At 35.2% G+C, this 22,636-nt stretch overlaps 4 protein-coding genes across 6 annotated transcripts; 2 read left to right on the forward strand and 2 right to left on the reverse strand.

Annotated features, from left to right (window-relative positions):
* Positions 1-659: 659 nt before the first annotated feature.
* On the forward strand, positions 660-10,124 carry LOC141712751 (uncharacterized). 3 transcript variants are annotated; one of them, XR_012571703.1, is made up of 6 exons: positions 1,093-1,648; positions 6,831-7,118; positions 7,330-7,426; positions 7,892-7,980; positions 8,429-8,537; positions 9,318-9,344. XR_012571703.1 is itself a non-coding variant. In XM_074515796.1 (5 exons), the coding sequence occupies exons 1-5, from the start codon at positions 859-861 to the stop codon at positions 9,394-9,396; spliced, it is 597 nt and encodes a 198-aa protein (XP_074371897.1). In that variant the 5' UTR covers positions 660-858; the 3' UTR covers positions 9,397-10,124. The 3 variants fall into 3 exon arrangements, 2 of the variants coding, with proteins under 2 accessions (XP_074371897.1, XP_074371896.1); XM_074515796.1 differs by lacking the exons at positions 1,093-1,648; positions 7,892-7,980 and adding an exon at positions 660-882 and having other exon boundaries at positions 9,318-10,124; XM_074515795.1 differs by lacking the exon at positions 7,892-7,980 and having other exon boundaries at positions 1,125-1,648; positions 9,318-10,124.
* On the forward strand, positions 1,655-3,324 carry LOC141712750 (uncharacterized). The gene is made up of 2 exons (XM_074515794.1): positions 1,655-2,540; positions 2,879-3,324. Exons 1-2 carry the CDS (start codon positions 1,706-1,708, stop codon positions 2,911-2,913), a joined length of 870 nt encoding a protein of 289 aa, XP_074371895.1. The 5' UTR covers positions 1,655-1,705; the 3' UTR covers positions 2,914-3,324.
* A 2,174-nt stretch (positions 10,125-12,298) lies between the features above and the next one.
* On the reverse strand, positions 12,299-13,358 carry LOC141712752 (uncharacterized). Its single transcript, XM_074515797.1, has 2 exons — positions 13,086-13,358; positions 12,299-12,976 (listed from the first exon to the last, which is right to left on the reverse strand). The coding sequence occupies exons 1-2, from the start codon at positions 13,206-13,208 to the stop codon at positions 12,545-12,547; spliced, it is 555 nt and encodes a 184-aa protein (XP_074371898.1). The 5' UTR covers positions 13,209-13,358; the 3' UTR covers positions 12,299-12,544.
* An 827-nt stretch (positions 13,359-14,185) lies between these two features.
* Positions 14,186-21,033, reverse strand: LOC141712753 (UDP-N-acetylglucosamine transporter ROCK1). The gene is made up of 6 exons (XM_074515798.1): positions 20,793-21,033; positions 16,950-17,225; positions 16,247-16,445; positions 16,009-16,152; positions 15,253-15,327; positions 14,186-14,617 (listed from the first exon to the last, which is right to left on the reverse strand). The coding sequence occupies exons 1-6, from the start codon at positions 20,924-20,926 to the stop codon at positions 14,456-14,458; spliced, it is 990 nt and encodes a 329-aa protein (XP_074371899.1). The 5' UTR covers positions 20,927-21,033; the 3' UTR covers positions 14,186-14,455.
* Between the last annotated feature and the right edge of the window lie 1,603 nt (positions 21,034-22,636).

Here is a 22,636-nt window from a genome sequence, read left to right on the forward strand (position 1 = left end):
GAGTTTATTATTTTATTGAAAATAAATATATATTGTGTTTATTATGTTACGATCGGAGAAAATATTATTTTAAAAAATTTATTACTTTATTAATTATTATTTTATTGAGATTTAAATGTATATGGAACAAACATTATTTTGAGATCATATATAATATAATTTTTTAACAAATAAGAAGATATAATTTCCTCTATACCGCCCATGATCTCTACAACGAACCAAAAACTATGCCAAACACCCGGGAAGGTTTCACCGTAATATTTATGTTTTGGTATGCTGGTTGTATGTTAACTACTAATCGGATTTGAAGAGAAAATATCTACTTTGGAAAAATAAGTTGCATGCTATTTGTTTCATTTCTAATTATATGTATTACGTCGTTTTATATCGACTAGTTACAAATCAAATGTAATCATTTTTAACTATATCAAGAGTTTTCGGATTGAATCATTTATTTAGTTTTCGATGCAGTATTCGATGATAAGAATTGAGATTATGTGATTGCCATTTTGGCCCAAAGCTGAAACATGCACCCCCCCTGGATGATGGTACTCGATTTAGAAACAAAAATAACAGTGATTTTCTTAAAAAATGACTAAAGGATAAATAATGAAATTATAAATAAAAGATAGTAAATGCCACTAGCCCCATTTTTCGATGTTAACGTAGTAGTTGTATGTCTGCAAGTTGTAAGTTGTAACGTTCGTTTCTCAATCTGTCCTCTCACTACAATTAGTACGACTGCAACATTGTCTCTGCGTGTCTATACATATACACTCTATATATTAATATATATTCAGACAAACTTTGAACAAATCCTCCCTGGTCTCTCTCTCTCTCGTGATTTTGTCTTGTGCAATGGCCGTGAACTCATGCGAACAGGTAAGATTTGTACTTTCATCGACTCTGATTATTTCCTTCTCTATTTAAGCTTATGAATCTCTAACTTTTATCTGCATTTTTGTTTGTTTAACCAAAACTACTCTTTACAGATTAATTACTTTTACTAAATTAACTAACTTACTGAAGAAGAATGTGTGTAAACTTGTTACAGATATAAGTCTCATATCAAAGGATAAGGAAGAAAAGGAAATGACAGCCTAGCAGCCACATCAGCAAGCTTGCATCTCTCATCTCACTCTTGTAACAGAATCAGTTAGAAAATATAGATACAGAGGCATTGTATAGTTGAATATAGACTAGTATAAATTCATCATCTCTGTACTCAGCAAGCTAAGCTGAAATATTATTTTGTTCATTACTTTGTTGTTCATCTTCAGCTTCAATTCTGCAACTTCAACATTTCTGTTATGGTATCAGAGCCACGATCTATACACACACAATTATAACTCTATATGTGATGCGATCTTACGCTGCTGCTTTACATACTAACACCTCTCAATCAGCTTCTACATCTTCCATGGCGACTGTAATCGACATAAATCATCCATATTATCTGAGTTCATCGGATCATCCAGGCATCTCTCTCGTCACTGAAGTTCTTACAGACTCCAATTATCATCAATGGAGTCGATCTGTTAAAATTGCACTTTCCGCAAAGCTTAAGCTCGGATTTATCGATGGAACTCAACAGCAACCAGCTACTACATCTCCACAGTTTGCGTTATGGAAACGAAGCAACGATTTGGTAATTTCATGGATTCTTAACTCTGTTTCAAATGAAATTAGGAAAAGTATTGTTTATATGCATACTGCTCGTCAAATCTGGGAAGATCTTGCTATTAGATATTCACAAAACAACGTACCTCGATTGTTCAATATACGCAAAGAACTAGCATCTCTCACACAAGGCACACAATCAATTACTAGTTATTTCACATATTTTAGAGGTTTAATGGATGAACTGGAAAATCTAGCTCCTATACCTCGATGTTCTTGTTCTACACCTACTACCACATGTACTTGTGATCTGACTGTGAAGATTGTGAATTATGAGAAACAAATGAAACTAAGTCAGTTTTTGATGGGATTAAACGAGCAATTTACTGCTACGCGAGGTCAAATCCTGTTGATGTCTCCGTTACCTGATCTCAATCAAGCATATGCTATGCTTTTGCAAGACGAGAATCAACGTAGTCATGTGCAACCGATATCTTTGATGCCTGAACACTCAGCTATGAATGCAAGATTTATACATAACAATAATCAGAGGAAATCAGGTTCATTTAGACGTGATGATAGGAGGAATCCTGATACTGCTATTGAATGTGAATACTGTCACTTGTCTGGACACAATCGAGACAAATGCTTTGCTCTACATGGATATCCGGAGTGGCATCGTCTTCATGGCAAACCAAAGCCTAAGATTCGTGCATCTTCTACTAAGCAAAGTGCTGCTACTGTCATAATTGAATCTCCTAAAACAGATATGGTGCCTTCCTCTACTAATGTGTCTGATGAACTTTCCGAGTCACAGTGTCACCAATTGATTCAGATGTTGCAGTCTAAAATGAAAGCATCTCACTCAGTTCCCTCTTCTTCAGCTCCTTGGCTACATAACAGTACAAATCATGTGGCAGGTACTATGTATCTCTCTACTAATTCTGCCATATTTGCATCTCCTGTTCAATTTATCAATTCTGATTGCACCTGGATATTAGATTCAGGAGCTACACATCACATTACACCATTTCTTCATCTAGTCAGTAATATCAGACCTATGCAATCTGAACTTCATTTACCCAATGGAGAGGTATCTTCAGTTACTCACATAGGCACTATATGTTTGTCCAAACACATTACTCTACAAGATGTTCTCGTTGTCCCAAAATTTCAGTGCAATTTATTGTCTATCTCTCAACTTGCTCACAATTCTTCTTGTCATGTGCTATTTTCTTCTACTAAATGTGTCTTGCAGGACCCTGTATCGATGATGGAGATAGAGATTGGTAACCTCAGTGATGGTCTCTACAAATACACAACTTTTATCCCTCCTACTCATATCACTCCAGAGTCAGCTATTCTTTCAAATACTTGTCAGTTTAATACATCTGTGCTAACTAAATGGCATTGGAGGCTTGGACATCCATCCACAATTGTGCTAAGTCATATTCCTAGTATTTCAATACCTAAATCTTCTGTATTACCTGATTGTGAAATTTGCCACTTGTCAAAACATACTAGACTACCATTTCCAGTAAGGGATTCCAGAAGTAGTCATGTATTTGATATCATCAATTGTGATGTTTGGGGTCCTTATAAACATGTAACCCATGGTACTTGTAACAAATTTCTTACAATAGTGGATGATTTCTCTAAGAGTACATGGGTGTTTCTTTTGACTTCCAAATCTCAAGTATTTACTTTACTTGCAGATTTTATATCTTATGTTCACAATCAATTTCACACAACAATCAAGATCATAAGATCCGACAATGGGAGTGAATTCACTAATTCGAATCTCCATAGTCATCTGACTCACTTAGGCATTATTCATCAGTTTAGTTGCCCCCACACACCTCAGCAAAATGGCTCTGTCGAACGTAAACATCAGCATCTTTTGAATGTAGCTCGCGCACTTAAAATTCAAGCTAACTTTCCTATCTCTCTATGGGGTGACTGCATTCTTACTGCAGCTCATCTCATCAACATATTGCCCACTCCTGTGTTACAATATAAATCACCCTATGAGCTTTTGTTTAATAAAGCCCCTGATTACTCGACATTACGTGCGTTTGGTTGTTTATGTTATATCTCCAATCTTTATTCCATCCCTGATAAATTTGCTGCCAAGTCCATCAAATGTGTGTTTTTAGGATATCCATTTAACAAAAAGGGATATCGAGTCATGGATTTACAGACCAAGAAATGTTACATTTCCAGGGATATTATCTTTGTAGAAGATCAATTTCCCTTTCATACTTTGTCACACTCTACTACCGTTCCATGTGAAACTGCACCTATGTTCCCCATATCACCTTTTCATGAATTTCAGACTGACAATCCTCCTTCAGTTGTTATTCTGGATACTCTTGCTTCTCCACAACACTCCTCTTCTACATCTAACACCTCTACCCCTTCTGTTCCACCCTCTCCACTACCTATAGCTGTTACAAAACCTACTCGTGTCAAACAAATACCAGCTAAATTTAAAGACTATACAGGGTTGCCAGTCTCTTCTCGTTCTTCATCTGCAGGTCTGCTCTCAGGTATGCATCTCTCCAATACATGTAAATATCCTATTCAACATTACTTGTCATATACCGTTTTTACTTCCTCTTATTCTCGTTTCCTATGCAATTCTGCCTCCATTCCTATACCCTCTACTTTTAAACAAGCTGCCTCCGATTCTAACTGGCTTACAGCTATGAAGCTTGAAATTCATGCTATGGAAAGTACTAACACCTGGGAATTAGTACCCAGACCTTCTAATCAACACATTGTTGATTGTAAATGGCTTTTTAAAGTCAAGTATTTTCCAGATGGTCGTATTGACCGATACAAAGCCCGTTTGGTAGCTAAAGGCTTCACCCAAACGTATGGTCTTGACTACTTTGAAACATACGCCCCAGTTGCAAAGATGACAACTGTGCGTCTATTAATTGCTGTTGCAGCCTCTCAATCCTGGCCTATTACTCAACTGGATGTTATGAATGCTTTTCTCCATGGCGATCTTCATGAGGAAGTTTTCATGAGAGTGCCTCCGGGTTACTTCCAATTGTCCTCTATTCCTGCCATTAATGCAATTACAGACACTTCTGCTTGGGTCTGCAAACTGGTAAAATCTATCTATGGGCTTCGTCAGGCACCCCGATGCTGGTTTACGAAATTTTGTCACACGTTGGTTCAATACGGGTTTATCCAATGTCATGCTGATAATAGTTTATTCACCTTTCACTCTGGTCCTCAGTTTGTGGCCGTTTTAGTCTATGTTGATGATATCCTTATTACTGGTACTAGTAAGGATTTAATTCAGCATGTCATATCTCATATGGCTACCGCTTTTAAGGTCAAGGATTTGGGATCTTTACGATATTTTCTGGGCATTGAAGCTGCTCGTTCTACCGCTGGCATATATCTTCATCAACACAAATACACTCTTGATATCTTACATGACACAGGTCTTGCTGCTGCACGTCCCTCCAAAGTTCCACTTGATCAAAATCACCAATTGCATCTGTCTAAGAGCCCAGACTTGTCTGATGCTGATGTGTTCATTTATAGACGCCTTGTCGGATGTCTTATATACCTCACGGTCACTCGTCCTGACCTTGCCTATGCTGTGCAAGTTCTATCTCAGTTTATCTCCAAACCCAAGGTGGATCATCTTCAAGCAGCCTACAAGACTGTTAGGTACTTAAAGGCGTCTCCTGGTCAAGGACTGTTCATGGCTGCTAACACAAAACCAACTTTGACAGCTTTTTGTGACTCTGATTGGGGGGGCTGTCGTGTTTCTCGTCAATCTTTGACTGGTTACTGTATTTTATTTGGTCAATCTCTTATTTCCTGGAAGAGTAAGAAACAACACACGGTCTCTCGCTCATCTGCTGAGGCTGAATATCGGTGTATGGCTGACACCTGCTGTGAATTATCCTGGCTTCTCTCACTGTTTCGCACGTTTGGTTACTTTGATCTTACTCCGGTTACCCTTTTCTGTGATAGTAAGTCTGCCCTATATATAGCTTCTAATCCCGTCTTTCATGAACGGACGAAGCATATCGACATTGATTGCCACATTGTGCGTGACAAACTACAACTCGGGGTTATTCAAACCCGTCATATTCCTTCTGCAGATCAGCCAGCCGATATGTTTACTAAATCACTGGCTGCTGGTACTCTCTCCAATCTTCTCTCCAAGTTGGGTGTTTGTAATCTATTTCAAACTCCCATCTTGAGGGGGGATGTTACAGATATAAGTCTCATATCAAAGGATAAGGAAGAAAAGGAAATGACAGCCTAGCAGCCACATCAGCAAGCTTGCATCTCTCATCTCACTCTTGTAACAGAATCAGTTAGAAAATATAGATACAGAGGCATTGTATAGTTGAATATAGACTAGTATAAATTCATCATCTCTGTACTCAGCAAGCTAAGCTGAAATATTATTTTGTTCATTACTTTGTTGTTCATCTTCAGCTTCAATTCTGCAACTTCAACATTTCTGTTAAAACTTATGTTTATGCTCTCTTACTTCCTATATCTTTGATGCATATTGTCATTGGTAAGAAATTTATTTATTTCATTTTAGCAGAAGAAAAAAAAAGAAAAATAGATTAACTCTTAGTTCATTTTCTTGCTGATTAGTTCACTGGACCTCGGGAAAGATACTTGGAATTATAGATAAATGTTACTTACATTTCATACTTTTTTTAGTAATGGAGTCTTTTTTTTTCTCTAATTGCAACCTATCTATTGGATGAATTTTCTCCGGCAATAATTTTGATTAAGTTCGTTTGTCATGCTCTGTTAGTGATTATGTAAATGTACAACTTCAGTTGGAAAATTTAATGTTAGAGTTATTGAAGCAACATGAGTGGTCATTATCCTCAGTATGGAGAGGAACTGGTAATAGTCTTTAAGATGATATATTGGTATAATATGGTCCATCCTCACAATGTATTGTACATTTCAAAGTGAGTTTTTATGTTGTTTCCTCCCATATTAAAGACGATGACAGCCGACGAGTACTTTTCTCATACCTGTATTATTCGTTTTTAACAAATTTAGCTTATTGGTATCCTTCTTCTTTATTCGTAACTCCTTTTGCTCTTTCCTGGTTGCTGTAGAGGCATAATATTAGCTCTATATAATTGAGTTGTCTTTAGTAAGAAAGATGAATTCATATTCTTAAATTGAAATCCTCTGTGCAGGACCAAGATTCCTATAAAATTGCAGTGATGCCTGATCAAAGCACTACTATTCCTCCATGTGAAACAAAAAATTCTCTCTTAAATGGCTTAGAAGTTACTCAGCCATTGGAGCGTTCTCTGTCCTTGAATGCCGTTTTTTGTGGTCAAAACAAAGTTAAAGGGAATATGGGAAATGTAGATGTTAATTTTCCATGCATTGCTGCTGGGGATCTTGAGAAGGGAAGATCAGAGAAACCTAAAACCAAAACTGAACCTGTCGGAAATGGAGTGACTGAAAATCCTTCGAAGGTAAGCTGCATTCAAAACACTACATGTATAGTATGCTTTTCCTTTGATTAACATTCCTTATTGAGCTTAGTAGCGGTCTGGTTCACATGAGAACCTTAGCTTCTTGTATCAAGTTATGCTTTATGGAGTCTTTTTTTTTCCAGGCATCTTTTGTTTTTATACTTTATAATAAGTAGTTCATTATGACCTAAAAAATGTATGCATTTTGCAGAAGACAATGCAAAGACAAATTAGCATACAAATGGGAGACAAAATTATGCAGATGCTGATGGACAAGAACCTTGTATTGCCGAAGTTTGATTTTAGAGGTGCATGCTATTTTATAGTGCAGTCATGTGGTTAATCTGTATAAATCTCCATTTCCCTCTGAAAAATGAAAATTCCCTGTTCCGTGTTTTAGAATTTACATCTTAGATCTCCTTTTTTCTGTATATCCTGCTGAAGTTATTGCACACACCAAGTTCTTACTCCAACAGTAGTAATACTTTAGAAGTGCAAAGCTATCCTCCGTATCTATAATTTGTATGCTAAAACAACTCCTGCTGTTCCATTTCTCAGTTTTATAAATTTAGAAGTCTTCTTAAGACGTTAAGTTTTATAAATTTATAAAACTGAGAAATGGAACACCATGTACATCCTTTACATGGTTGCTACGAACAAAACCCTTGTGAAAGATAACTAAGCATGTTTTCCTGGAGGATAACACATAACAAATTATAAGTTGTAAAGAAATTACACCTTGTAAAGTTTTATAGTTCTGAACCTTTCGACAGTTGTCAGGGGCCTACTTAAAATTTTCTTGTGGAACTAAGCAGTAATTGCACTCCTAAACTCTTATATTGAACCCAGAACAAAAGTTCAGGTACATTTCCTTGGTTTGCTTTAATTCTTATATATTTTTTATATTTTCTGGAGAAAAAAATACAGTCGACCATATCTTATATCCTTTGTTGCATGAAACTTTCTGTATTTCTTCTTGTGTCATATTTATAAAGGCCATTGCTGGAATACCATAACCAATTCTCAAGTCAATCATTTTTGACATTTGGCTTACTTTACTCTTTTTGCCGATTTTTTTTCAAGAATGAGACAACAGCAACTTCGTATTTGCATACTTTATTCCTTTGTAACACATAAATTTCGCCATCATCATATTTTCCTTCTTTCCTCTATCCTATTTGCATAATTACAGTTTTAAGAAGATATACCAAAAACATTTCTAGAATGGCCTGTATGCATTTACCACTCGATTTTGACATATTTACGAAACTGTAATTATTCACAAAGTGGCACTTTTTATGATTTGGCAGATAAAACTGTTCATGAAAGAGTTCATGACATGCCAAATAACAGGCTGAGGAAATATAAGCGGTCTGCCTCATTCAATTCAAAAAAAGTTGTTCTCCTGTTCTCAGTATTGTAAGATTGCTACCGATCATATTATGTGTTATGCTTATTTTCTTAAATGTTTTTTTTACTATCAGAATAACTGTTAAATTTGGTTATGCTACTGTTTTTGCTTGATAGCTAGCTAAACAAAAATATTGTAGTCATATTTGTATTGAAAATTCTTAATATAATGCCTTAGGACGGGGTTTTGATAAAGACACCAAAAGGTATTTGTTGAACTTTTTAACGTTTTTAATATTAATTTCAACTCATTATTAACATGCTTGTTTGTATAGCTGACTTTGGTTTTACTCTTTTTACTAAAGTTACTTATATTTTTGGCTTGAATTTAAATCGATCAATTTGTTAATCCAACATATACTGGTTTTATTTTTTAAAACCAGCCGAACCTTACTACTCTAATACAAGTGATAATGAAGCTCCTTTTCGATCATGTAATATAACCAGAATTAGTAGTAGAAATAACATTGGAATATGCCACAGAATTTAGGATTCTTTTTAGAGTAAATTACCTCATTAAATATTATGATGCTTCTTTAGATAATGTAATAAGACTAAAGGGATCGTGGCCTTGTGGCATAGTCCTCATCCCATTCACGGTAGATTGAGGGCTGAATGAGCGGATACTTTACAATGCATAAAGGGCTTTGATTTGTTTAGCTTAAGCAAGTCCTGATTTACCAAATTAATTTCCTACATTTACATGAGGATGCACAACGGTGTTTAGCTTAAGATCCTTGCAATCTTACCTTTGCTTCTAAATAATGACAGTATTTATTTTCCTTCCAGGTCGAGTTTGGGCACGGTGATTCTGATATTTTTGACCCTAAGGGTTAGGCAGCTTGCGGATGGATCTCTTCATGGATGAACAGATGTTACTTTCTAGAATCATGTAGCTTCTTCCCTTTTCTGGGTTGTGCGTTGTGTGGTCATGGTTGAAATTACAATTTTCACTAGTTTTAAATTTACTTATGGTGGTTCCACTGTTTACAACCAGTGATGGGTGTATCACTTCAAAGATTGACCTGTTTCGGGAATTATAATCAGAGCTCCACGCTGTAGTAATGAAAAAAGAGATAGTTTATCAAGGACCACTCCATTCCTTTCGAGAGTCCCCGTAGAGGAAAGAAGAAAAGTAAGAAATTAAATTCAAGGAATAAATAACACCCTTCAGCAACTACTGATGAGTTACAGAATGCTGTGCCCTGTCCAACTCTTAATCAACGGAAAAAAAAAAACGAAAATTGTAATCTCAAAAAGGAAACTCTGCCTGCAGTTTCAGAAATCGGTATAAGGTTCCTGAAGTTTTAAACTGTCGGCTACACGGGATTGGATCACTGTCAGAATTCCTTGGTTTAGACTGGGAACAACTTGACACTGTACTTGTAGAGGAAGCCGAATTTTTTACAGTAATTTCTCCAAGATGCTCTTTTCTTGAGTTCTTGCTATATTGCTGCTAACTGCTTTCTCTAGCACATACAGCCTCCCCCTTGCTGATCTGGGGGTTAGAACTACTAGTGGGCTTTAAGTTCGCATCAAAGTTTTTATAATTTCATTTGCGACACATGTTAGAAAGGCAAGAGTGTTAATTAAGCATCCCTCTGCATTTTTTCAATTTTAATCAACTTGAAAATTTGACCTATGTGGAGAATTTCCACCTTGATATTAAATCCACGTTTTACACTCGTCTCAATAAACATAATTCCATGCTTCTCCTTGGATTGATACTTGCCTGTTTGGTGTCCGTCAACTTCATCATTGGCAGAACTAAAAGAAAATCTAGCAGAGGCAGTTAACTGGGAAACTAGCATTAAATATCCGCAAAGAATATGATTTTATAATATATGCAAATAGTGAGCAGATGGTATTGCATAGATTTGTCAAAAGAAAAACTATATACAGAATTCTGTGCAAAAACACATTTCAATTCATTTGAATGGGGCTCAATGAATTTGAGTAGGGGACTTTCTTAAGGCAGGCAAAGAACTGAGCAAACCGGCAGAAATAAGAAATCTAAACTCTCGCCTAAATGGTATTAGATGCAATCACTGTCACTCTTCAGCTTACACTAGAATCAACTTGACACTGTACTAGGAAGCTGATTTACCACAGTATTTTCATAATATGTTAGACTATAGAATATATAACATAAAAAGTCATCGAGGAGGAGAGCTTCGTTTGAGGTAATATAATTCATCACCATCAACATACAACACACAAATACGTTCAATAGAGAAGCTAAACAGTAACATGCAAGACTTTTTCATTATCATCAGATCACATTCTTATACTGGCATATTCTTAAATTTGCTACAACCCAATTTTTGACATTATAGACTCCGCTAATACTCCATTTTATATTTAAAGTTGATCCCAAATATATAGTGTCAGTAAATACCAAAACTAAGTGGGATCAAAGAACCTTGTGAAAAGAACTTTTGAATTATAAAAAATACTAGTATCTTTTCAAAACTTCTCTAATTCAATTTGTACACAATTTGTACAAATCCAACCAGAACATCAGATTTATGCTTGATCAATTTCTACAAATCCAACCAGAACATCAGATTTATACCACATAAATATACAACTATAGATTGAAAATCACAGAAATACCACCTGTCTGCAGCTTTGCATAAAGTTAGGCAACACCGTGCTAGTTGACAATCCATTTAGAAAAAAAATACAACATAGAAATTCCAAAATATTAAAAAGGTTTCTCATCACATTTCAGAAGATTCAGCAAGATCTTAATTCATGATATCTTTCATCCAATAATCGCAGGTAACACCTATGTTACCCGGACTCGGGTATGGGTGTCGGACACGGGTTCGTATCCAAGTGTCGGACTCGGCAATATTTTGAAAAATTTACATGTTTTTGGCCTAAAATAAGTGTCCAAGTGTCTATACCCATGTCCGAGTGTTGAGTGTCCGACACGTGTACTCGAAGCAAAATGAAGTGTCCGGGTAACTAAGGGTAACACAGAGGTCACAACTTAAACTGGAGAAGATGCACATGGCAGACCTTGAAAGATATTACTTTCATTTCAACTGTAGCACGACAATGACAAGCTATATATCAACCAGAGGAATTTTCAAACTTGATCTTATGGATGGAAGGAAATAATAACCTTTTGACTTTTCCTCGAAAGAACAGAAACTAAAGAAACCGGGGATACGGAAAAGGAACCCTGCTAAAAATATGTGATTACTTTAAGGCTCCTAGCAGAGGACAATAAATTTCAGGGAATTCAAGTGTTCAGGCTTTGAGTATTTATGATACGATGTTTAAGAAGAGGACACGACTGATGTCCCCGTCCTATATGTCTCTTTAAACTTTAAGTAGATCAAGGAACATCCTAGCATACACAGGACACGTATAGCTCAAATACTCGTAGACACAGCATTCCAAAGAATCTACCATCTTTAATATACAACGAGAGATGCATGATTGTGCCACACTAATAACATAGTCGGTCCGGGTGCTTGACCAGACCAACACATTTTCCACTAACATCCCTAATGGTTCATTTGTCTTAATAAGTCTAGAAAACAATAAAATATGTCATTAAGAGCTATTGCCTTCCCTAGTAAAACAACCACCCATATGCAACACCTTGAAGTATGTAGCAAAAAAAGATATAAATATAATTATGTATCCACTATTTACAAAATTAAAGGTAAATTACATAATTCTTCCATAAGGTCTATGATTAGACTTTGTCTTAAGCAACAATCTACTAATTAAAATTCAAAATGGCCCGCAAATAAACTAAAAAAGGAGAGTGCCTGGATAAAAAAATGCTAAGACCCTAAAGAGGGCGATAACAATATATTTTCACAAATAGTATCTGCTACGAGTGATCAACATGGCAACCAAATTTTACTTCGTGCAATGCGAATAAACCTCCAAAAAATAAATGTTGATACATTTTTAAAAGCATATCATAATATCTTTATTATCACATATTCAGCAAGACACTTCCTCAAACGCCACAAAACAGAAAACCGAAACTACCTAGATGAAGACTTCATACTGCTCCATGGGAACTTCACTTGTCCACTGCTGCCACCTCCCTGGCTAGCACCACGATCTCTACCCCCGCCCGGGTGACCAACACGATCTCTACCACGCCAGCGTCCACCACTTACTTCAGGCTTTCCATTCCCTTCAAGCCAATGTGACTTCTTCTTAGCCTCATCACCCTCCACAAAACTAGACTTGGATTGCTTATTCAAGTTCTTTTTATCTTCCTCAATCAACCGAATCGGAAACAAATCAGGCGAAATCGACAATGGGTTTTTCAACGTGACATACGCCTTTTTATAATCAGGTTTAGCAAATAAAATCCCACCCCTCTTCTTCTTCTTACCATCCATGTTCAAAGTTTGAACCTTTTCCACTTCAAAGCCATAAAGTGACTCCAAAACCCTTTTAATTTCAATCTTCATTTCCAACATTAAACATATAAACATAAAAAAAAACAAGATTATCAGTGTGTGTCTGTGTGTGGCGGGAGAGAGAGAGAGAGAGAGAGAGAGAGAGAGAGGGTACCTTAGAAGCAGAGGGGATGGTTTTGAGGGCAATTTCAGTGATGTTAGAGAAAGAAGTAGGCATTAACAGCTTGATGGGTAAGTTTGCAAAGTTGACAACTCTTCTTCCCAATCGGCTTCCCATTTTCTCTTCAAAGATCGCCCCTTTTATTAATTTCAGATTGTTTTTTGCCTCGTGTGCTGTGTTCTTCAGTATCCGCCGTCAGGGATGGTTCTCAGGGTTTACGATCGTAATGGGCTTCCGAGTTGGAACGGCCCAATAGCCCCCAAGCATTAAACCTTTTCGATCTGTCTTTTGTGTTCTTCATATTCTTTTTCCATTTTCAATTCATTATATTTTAAGCCCGATTTAGTTTGAAATAAATGCTCCTAACGTGAGCACAATTTTTTTTTAATATAAAATACATGAGAGGTATTTTTGTAATTGCAAAATTTATTTTACATATTTACAATTATGCTATTAAAATATATTACGTACTCGCGTAAATTCCCTGTATATTAACATTTTTCTCTATAATTAATTGGATCTTACAATTGTTTAAAATGACAAGTCAAATGTGAAATTTTTAAGTCAATGGTTTGTTTGGGATATGAGTAAGTTGAAAAAATGTATGTAATTTTCGATTTATAATGAACTCATAATACAGACAAGTTTAAATATACGAAAATTCAAAAATTCTAATTTTTAATACGGTGTTTGATTTTAAAATTTTGAAAAATTAGATATTCTAATTGATTTTCTCGTATTAGATATCAAAACACTGGTTATTGATTTATGTACTGTTTTAATTTCCTCCACATTGTCGTTTCTCGCTAATCCAGATTATTGATTTGAAAAACAAATACTCCCTCTAAATACTTTTCTCGTTTGTGTTGAACACATTTGACAATACACATTTTTTATTGTTAATATTTGTAATTTCGTATTAGAATAAAAAATATAAAAACTTCATTATATTAAAATACTCATAAATACAAATCTAACAAGATCACTGATGACTATATTTGATCTTATAGATTAGACATAAATTAATAGCTAGTCACTAAAAAGTCAAAAACGGAAACGATTTTTGGGAAGAAGGGAGTACTCCACAGCAGATATGACAACAAATATACTTCTAACGTGCCAAAAGTGTGACTATACTTTTGTCGTAATCTACATTCTGCACAGTTTACAAACAGTACTAAAGATACATCAATTGACTTCCGGACCACAATATGCATTTAAGCTTATGTGGAAATGATAACAGAAAGATGAGAATGCTTTCTTAATTTCCTGTCTACCAGGCGCAACTATACTTCTAAGAGCATGCAGTGGTTGTTAATCTACAAACAGTAAAGTAGAAACCTAATAAATGGGGAAATCAAAGTCTAGGCTTCCTTCTTTTTAATGCGGTACGGGTACTTCTGATATATTGAAATGCTGGTTATAACAATTGGAAGGGCAAGTAGACAAAACATGGAAGGTGGTATTCCATCCACGAGGAACTGCAATAAAGCCGTGACAAGAAGTGCAGACACAATGACAAATCCCTGCACATTATTAATATACAAACTGGATTAGATGTATTAAATGATGTAAACCACCACCAAGAGAAGTATCTTTAATAATCAGTAAAGAGATGGATACTTGATCTTATCCAAATTTATTATCAATTGTGGACTTGCTACAAACGAATGCTTAAGATTTTTCACAAATTATGTTTGTTTTTTTTAATTCTCAGCAACAATGTTTTAGGATATATTGATCACTTATAGCTGATCTTGCTATTGTAACATCATGTCGTGACTCAAACCGGTTTGTGTTGCTCGTACCAGAAATGTTTCAATGCATTGGAAGTGTTGTTATGGCTTCTAAAGCCATAATCCACAATAGATTGACATGTTACCAATGTTGAATCTAACATAAATATATTATGTGCCACCAGTGGCTCTAGCCTAGTGCCAACCTCTTCAAAGACAGAGGGCTAATATTGTTTGGAAAATTTTCATTCTGGAGAGAGATTAAATCATTTAAATTCTGCTTTATTTGGCAACAAAGAGAGAGATTAATCATATGAACAAGTTCTTTCGGTTTTCCTTAGTATAACGGCACTCTGTAAAGATAAGTATATTAATGTAAATCCTTCATCATCTTACAACTAGAAATGCCTATTAAACAGACTAACCTTTCGAACACCACCAGCATAGGATGTCACCAGGCCCACTAGAATTCCACCAACAGCATTGAACAATACAGGGATCTGAAAGAAAAACATTAGAGCATGATATCAATCACTTGTAGCTATCATTTTATTCTGGAATTCTCGTTACAAACAAAAGCATCACACAGTCGGAGTTTGTGACCGACAATGATACCTTCCATAGATTGAAGGATGTGATTCATGTGATTTTGTGAAAAGTTCATTAATGAAGATTCCACAAGATAATAAATAAAACAATAATACATTTCAACATAACTTGGCAACAATGAGCATCTGTGTGTGTTTAATACTCAAATCATAAGATTCTAGTTTTAGCTTCTGGATCAGATGATTCACTGCCCATACACATTACAAATGTTTTCGGTCAAAGGTCGACAATTTTTTTTATAGAAACCTTCTAAAATACGCATATGGGCTGTTATGAAAAAATCTTAAGCCAGAGTAAATGTATGAACATCGGGACAGCCTCATTAGCAAGTTAAGAGGCATACATAATCACTGCCTCTTAACATAAGGTTCTAGTTTTAGCTTCTGGATCAGATGATTCACTGCCCATACACATTACATATGTTTTCGGTCAAAGGTCGACAATTTTTTTTATAACCTTCTAAAATACGCATATTGGCTGTTATGAAAAACCTTAAGCCAGAGTAAATGTATTAACATGGAACAGCCTCATTAGCAAGTTAAGAGGCATACATAATCACTAAAAATTATTACCCAAGTAAGTGGAGTCCAGCCATAAGACAGTCCATGTTGTCTGATTGCCTCTCCATCTGGAGATTTATAGGTGCTAGCTAGCAAACAGAGGCTCCCAACTACAGACATTTCTACAGTCATCAAGTATGATGAGCGTTTCTTGACCTGCAAAGTTCATAACAGCACATAGTAGGAGAAATTCACCATTGTGGGTAAACGCTGAGGTACAAAGTTTCAGATACCAGACTTCTCTGCTAACCTGTGAAGCCCGCTGACACAATGCAGAAGCAAGACCAGAGAGCACAGAAGCTACTAAGACAGGAACAATCCCATAGAAAAGAATTTCATCCGGGTCTCTGCTTGTAGATCCATTGCGGGAACCTTCACCAATGCTCAGAAGAACAGCTGCAACTATCAACAGGAAAAGAGCCCCAATTTGTTGAATTGATTGCTTCTGTCTGATTTAAAAACAAAAAAATGCTCTCAGAACCTATGGAGTCAGGAGTAAGGGTTTTCGATAGTCAACCCTTACAGATATGGCCAAGAATCTGACCCATTTGAACTATATAACCATATGTTCTATCTTTTTCTGAAGAATGTCCAAACGAAAAGTATAATCATTTACAATTATTATGAAGTATGTAATAGTACATAGGACAGATGTATTCGAAATTAAGATGAATGCTAGCTGCTACTGTACATAAGAAAGTGAACCAAGAAGATCAAGGTAATAATGATCTTAATGCAAATTTGCTTGGTCCTCTTAACAATTATCTGTGATGGACCCTACATTATGTAAACCATGGTTGGGGAAATTCCAGATTACACTCAGATGAAAAGAAAACAGTTTCGTTCTATTAAATAAACATGTCTTTAAACTCTCTATTCAACAGTCGACAAAAAAAAACTTTAATTGATTAAATCACAACTTGATGTGAGATAAAATTATTTCAACAACTAACCTCAATAGAATGTAAGTAAAGAAAGCAGTGAAAAACAATTTTGTCTGGTTCAGCATTGAGAATGTAAGTGAATCGAGATTTTTATATGAGATTTGCAGCAAGCTATTCTGCAGTGCATATGTAGCTGCCGGCAACCCTGACAAGGTTAAGGAGTCAATCAAAGTCCATTCCTTGAATACCTTCCTAAAACTGCCTTCTTTTGCCATGAGAATAAGGGCACAGAAAACCTTGGCAAGCTCACATGCTAATACAGATGAGGTCACGATCACTTCTCGGCTACAACAGTAATAAACATAATTAGTGCAAAACTGGAAAGACAGGACGAATGAATTACAAGATTTTAAGTATGAGAAAGATGAAATACGTCTGTATTCTGTACCCATATGCAAAAGACAGCTAGTTGATAGAACATTTGGAAACAGAAAGAAAAAATGTTGTAGACACAACAGAAACTAACTGCTTAACACAAAAAAATATGAACACCTTAATTAACTTGTGCATTTTTGTGAAATGTGGACAAGAATTTTTTAAATGTGAATCAGGTACTATGATCAAAGACTTTATCATCGGGTGTTTGTAGACCTGGCAGGAGCCAAGTGACAGGAGCCAAGTGACAATGTAGAAAGGGAGCTGGTGACCTTGCAGAATTTTTTCCATTACTATAAATTTTAGCAAGTACTACATATTTGTTTAAATGAAAACAAAAGAGATCAAAATGTCATTTATAGGCCTCAGTTAACAACTTGACAGCTGGTAACTGGTAGGTCATATCGACATAATTACTGTCACTTAAGGACACTTTCTTCATTCAACAATGGTGACTTGGTGAGACAAAATTTAAAATAGGGAAGATGCAACTGCAGAAGAGAAGGGAACATGATATGACAAATGAATCATTTAACTACAGACACCAGCGAGTAAAAAGTCTAACTAGAAGGTCGGATACAGTGGTCTAAATGTTTATTTCCTCGTGTAATGTTTTCTCTCACATTCAGATAACATTCAATCATAAACCTCGCTTTCAAAATATCCACCACTTTTCTGTTAAGCAGTAATGACTAACAAACAAAATTTAAGACCCGGCAAATATCTTAATTTTAGGTTGGGACGTTGGGTATAATTACATCCTCCAAAATCAACATTATTTGTTTACATGGCTCATCTTTGCTATTTATTATTAAGTTCAAAATGTTGATTGAATAAATCCCAATTAAAATTACTAACAAAAGATAAATTTTGCACAACTGCTGCGGAATTTGTTCGCAAGAGACACTACAAGTAACATCTTATTCTTCATTTAAGTATAACTAGTTATATGATAACATAATAACATCATTTTACACATTAATTTATTTTTTTGCACTAAATTAGAAATAGTTTAAAGAATTAAATCATGAGTCGAGCGATTCGTAGACATAGAGAAAAGAACTTTTCATAAAATATTTTTCACTGCTTATAAATTCGAGAATATAGGCCAAATTTGTTAGTCTATTTAGGACTATCATAAAATTTGGGTGAGTTAAGTGTAAATGAAGTGATGAACTCTATCATGTTAAAAGAATCAACCTATAATTTGTGGTTTGTTGAATCTCTTTAAAACGTAATAAGACTCTCCAACTTTTTTTCGTTTTTTTGCTAAGTACACTCCAATTAATTAAAGTTTTAGGGATAAATCATTATTTTGGTGCATACTACCGAGAATAAAAGATTGAGGCGTTCACACTTAATTATCGTAAAGTGTTGGAAAACTGTCACCAGAAAATAAGGTTAAAATATTTAGTTATCAATAACTTATCTACTGTAGATTTTAGTAATTTAATTACTTACCAAGCATAAAAGATTGAGACGTTCTGACTAAATTATCAAAAATGTTGAAAAATTGTCACTGGACAATAAGATTGAAATATTTAGTCATCAATAATTTATCTAATTTAAATTTTAGTTATTTAATTAATTCATCTGCACAGCACATTCATACGTTGATGTGAAGTACTTGGAGATGTGACGCGATTTTGTTGATTAATTTGTTTTTGTGTACATCTTTACCCCCTCTCATCATTCTTTTTACGTAATGATATGAATACATTATCTTCATCATTATTATTCCCGTTATCAACATCAATAGCATCTCTTATGTTGCAGAAATAAAATTAAACTTACAACATTTATTTGAAGTACATGATTTAATAGTAGGAGTTAAACTCAAGTTTAAATTTTGACTACAAATCTGCACTGTGATCTTCCATCTTGCTAGAGTAAGAGGGTACGGTCCTGCCAGGACTCGATTATGAGAATAGGTGTTTAATTAAAATGCATGGATCATTTATAAAATAGGTATATATACTAAGCTCGATATTCACATTGCAAATAAACACTTAGACTCATAATAACGAGCTACAACAAAGTCTAACTAGAAGATTAGATCTACTAATGCAAACGTTTAGTTAATTCTCCGTTTTATCCAAATGACATTTCATCTTAAACATTGCTTCGCGATATCTAACACCTTATTCCTTTCAAGTGGAGGTGCAGTCCTCGTTAAGGTGAACATGCGAGAAAGTGCAATGCGATGTTTTCTAGGCATGTTTCTGAGCAATCAAACTCTCTAATTAATACACGATATTATTACACAAATTAGTCAACCAAACCGTGTCACGTCTATAAGTAGTTTACATCAATGTATGAATGTGTAGATAAAGTAATTAAATAACTAAAATCTAAAATCTAAAGTACATAAATTATCTTCACCCCCCGTTATCAGCATCAATAGCATCTCTCTGTTGCATAAAAAAGATTCAAACTTACAATATTTATTTTAAGTACATGATACAATAGTGGGTGTTAAACTCAAGTACAAGTTTCGACTGTAAATCTGGAGTGTGATCTTCCATTTTGCTAGAGATGTGTATGCATAGTCAAATAAAGGGGGTATGGTCCTTCTAGGACTCGATTATGAGAATAGGTGTTTAATGACAATGCATAGATCTTTTATAACATAAGTAAATATACTAAGCTGTATATTCACATTGCAAATAACCACTTATATTATGAACGATCTACAACAAAGTCTAACTAGAAGGTTAGATCTACTAATGCAAATGTTTAATTACTTCTCCTTTTTATCCAAATGATATTTCATCTTAAACTTTGCTTCGCAATTTCCATCACCTTATGTCTTTCAAGTGGAGGTACATTCCTCGTTAAGGTGGACACCTGAGAAAGGGCGATGCGATGTTTTCTAGGCATGTTTCTTAGCGAACAAACTCTACTCTCTATTTAATACACGATATCATAACTATCCTTATACAAATCAATGATACATTAATACTTCCTAGAACTTCTAAACTTGTATATTTAAAGATATCAAAATATCAAGCCTATCCTGCAAAGCATACATCTACAAATCAAGAGAACTTCACTACAAAAATTAGGTAACTTATTTTGGTCATTCAACCAACCATCACATAGTCAAATTAACCAAATCCTAAATTTTCAATTCACATATTAAGCATCGACAATCTAAATATCAATTCGGGAGCAACATTAGACACAATCTGCAGTTTATTCACATATTGAGCCGTGCTTTCTAAATAACTGATGAATATCTTCTTCTTCTTTTATCGACACATCAGTATCATATACAACTCGCACACTCTATCAAATCTTAAACTACAAGCAATCAAATAATTTTAACGCGAGAATCAGCATTTGAGTAACAAAATAAGTTAATCAGCTTTTCCTGACAAACTTGTAAAGCAGAAGACTACGCATAAATATATAGAGAGAGAGGGGGGGAGGGGGGGAGGGAGAGAGAGAGAGAGAGAGAGAGAGAGAGAGAGGGACCTGGTGAAGCGCTTAGAGATGAGAGGCTGAGCACCGTATTGTAAAGTGAGCAGCAAGGAGTAAAACCAGATGCGCGTGTTAATAGTTTTGGTGTCTACTCTGGAAGCTGACGATTTAGGTTTGATTCCCGCCATCAATGGCGGCCAATTGGGAGAAATGCTCAGCTTAGCCTTGTCCTTGCCCTGTGTATTTTTGCGATCTTCTGTTTAAAGTAATGCGTCTGTTTTTTTTCCCTTTTTTTATTCTTATATCTTTATACTATATACTCTTTTTCGAAAGGACAGATTTACGTACATTTTATAAGACTAGTGAGCCATTAGCATCATTTTACAAGATACCGTGAAAACGGGGCTGTGGGAGAGCAATACAAATTACAAGCGTCGTGGGCAATTTTATGCAAACTAACGGATATCTGATTAATTCCGATCTGTTTGGATTTATCCGATTTTTTGAATTTAGATTCGGATATGAATCTTATTTTTAGACCCGAAAGAGTTTGGATATGAATTTGGATCTTAGTTTATACCGAACCGATAACCGACTTGAAACCCGAAATCTGTTCCAAACCCGATCCGAATCCGTAACCCGAAAAAAATTCGATAACATATCCATATTTTACACAAATTTATAGTAATAATATGTTGGATATATTTGAGATATCATATCTAATATGTTTCATATTTAGTTTTCAGATCTTAACTAACAGGAAATATCAATTCTTACTAGAAGTCAGGACTTAAGGATATTAGGACTTAGATTATCAGAAGATAATATCAGAAGATGGATATCAGAACTTAAATACTGGAGGACTAACAGTTAAGGAAGGAAACTGATTTACAGGAAAGAAGATCGAGACTAATACAAAAAGAAGATATGCATGGAAAGAGTTAGAGGACTAGAAGAATTATATAAGATATCTGATTGATATATTTTAGGAGACATGATTATATTCCATATCAATTAGAAGTTATCTTGTAACTGTGTGTCTATATAAACACAGACATAGGTTTACTCTATAAGAGTTACGATCATCGAGAAGATCATACAATTGTAACCTAGCAGTTCTCGTGATATTTGTTCATCACTGAGAGAGAACAGTTCCATTGTAACAGAGTTTATTATATCGAATACATCTGTTTTCTGTTCCTTATGCTTTAAATCGATTTGATTGTATTCTACACTGTATTCAACCCCTTCTACAGTGTTGTGTGACCTAACAAGTGGTATCAGAGCTTATTTGTTAACACACATACAGTAAAGATCCAAAACAATCATGTCTGAAGAAGCAGAAAATTCAATCAAGCCCGCCAAAACTGAAGAAACTCCAAAGACTCAAACCCATAGTCGATATGAGACTATCAGGGTTCCCATGCTGAGACCTTCTGAGTATCACATATGGAAAGTGAAGATGGCTATGTTTCTGGAAGCTACAGATCCAGAATACCTTGACAGAATTTATGAAGGACCGCATAAGCCAACCAAGCTCTCTGTTGAAGTTGCAGATCAGCCAGCAAAGACCATACCAAAGACGAAAAGTGAATACACAGCTGAAGATTTCTCATCTATTGCCAAGGATGCAAAGGTAAGGCATTTGCTGCATAGTGTCATTGATAATGTCATGTCAAATAGGGTAATTTAATGCAAGACTGCAAAAGAGATATGGGATGCTTTGGAGACAAGGTGTCAGGGAACTGATGCAATCAAGAAAAACAGGAGGACTATACTCACTCAAGAGTATGAGCACTTTGACTCAAAAAGTGATGAGTCATTAACTGACTTATATGACAGGTTTGTCAAACTCTTGAATGAACTGTCACTGGTGGATAAGGAATATGACATTGAAG

Source organism: Apium graveolens, chromosome 3 (genome assembly GCF_009905375.1).
Source record: "Apium graveolens cultivar Ventura chromosome 3, ASM990537v1, whole genome shotgun sequence".
NCBI classification, from domain to species: Eukaryota; Viridiplantae; Streptophyta; class Magnoliopsida; order Apiales; family Apiaceae; genus Apium; species Apium graveolens.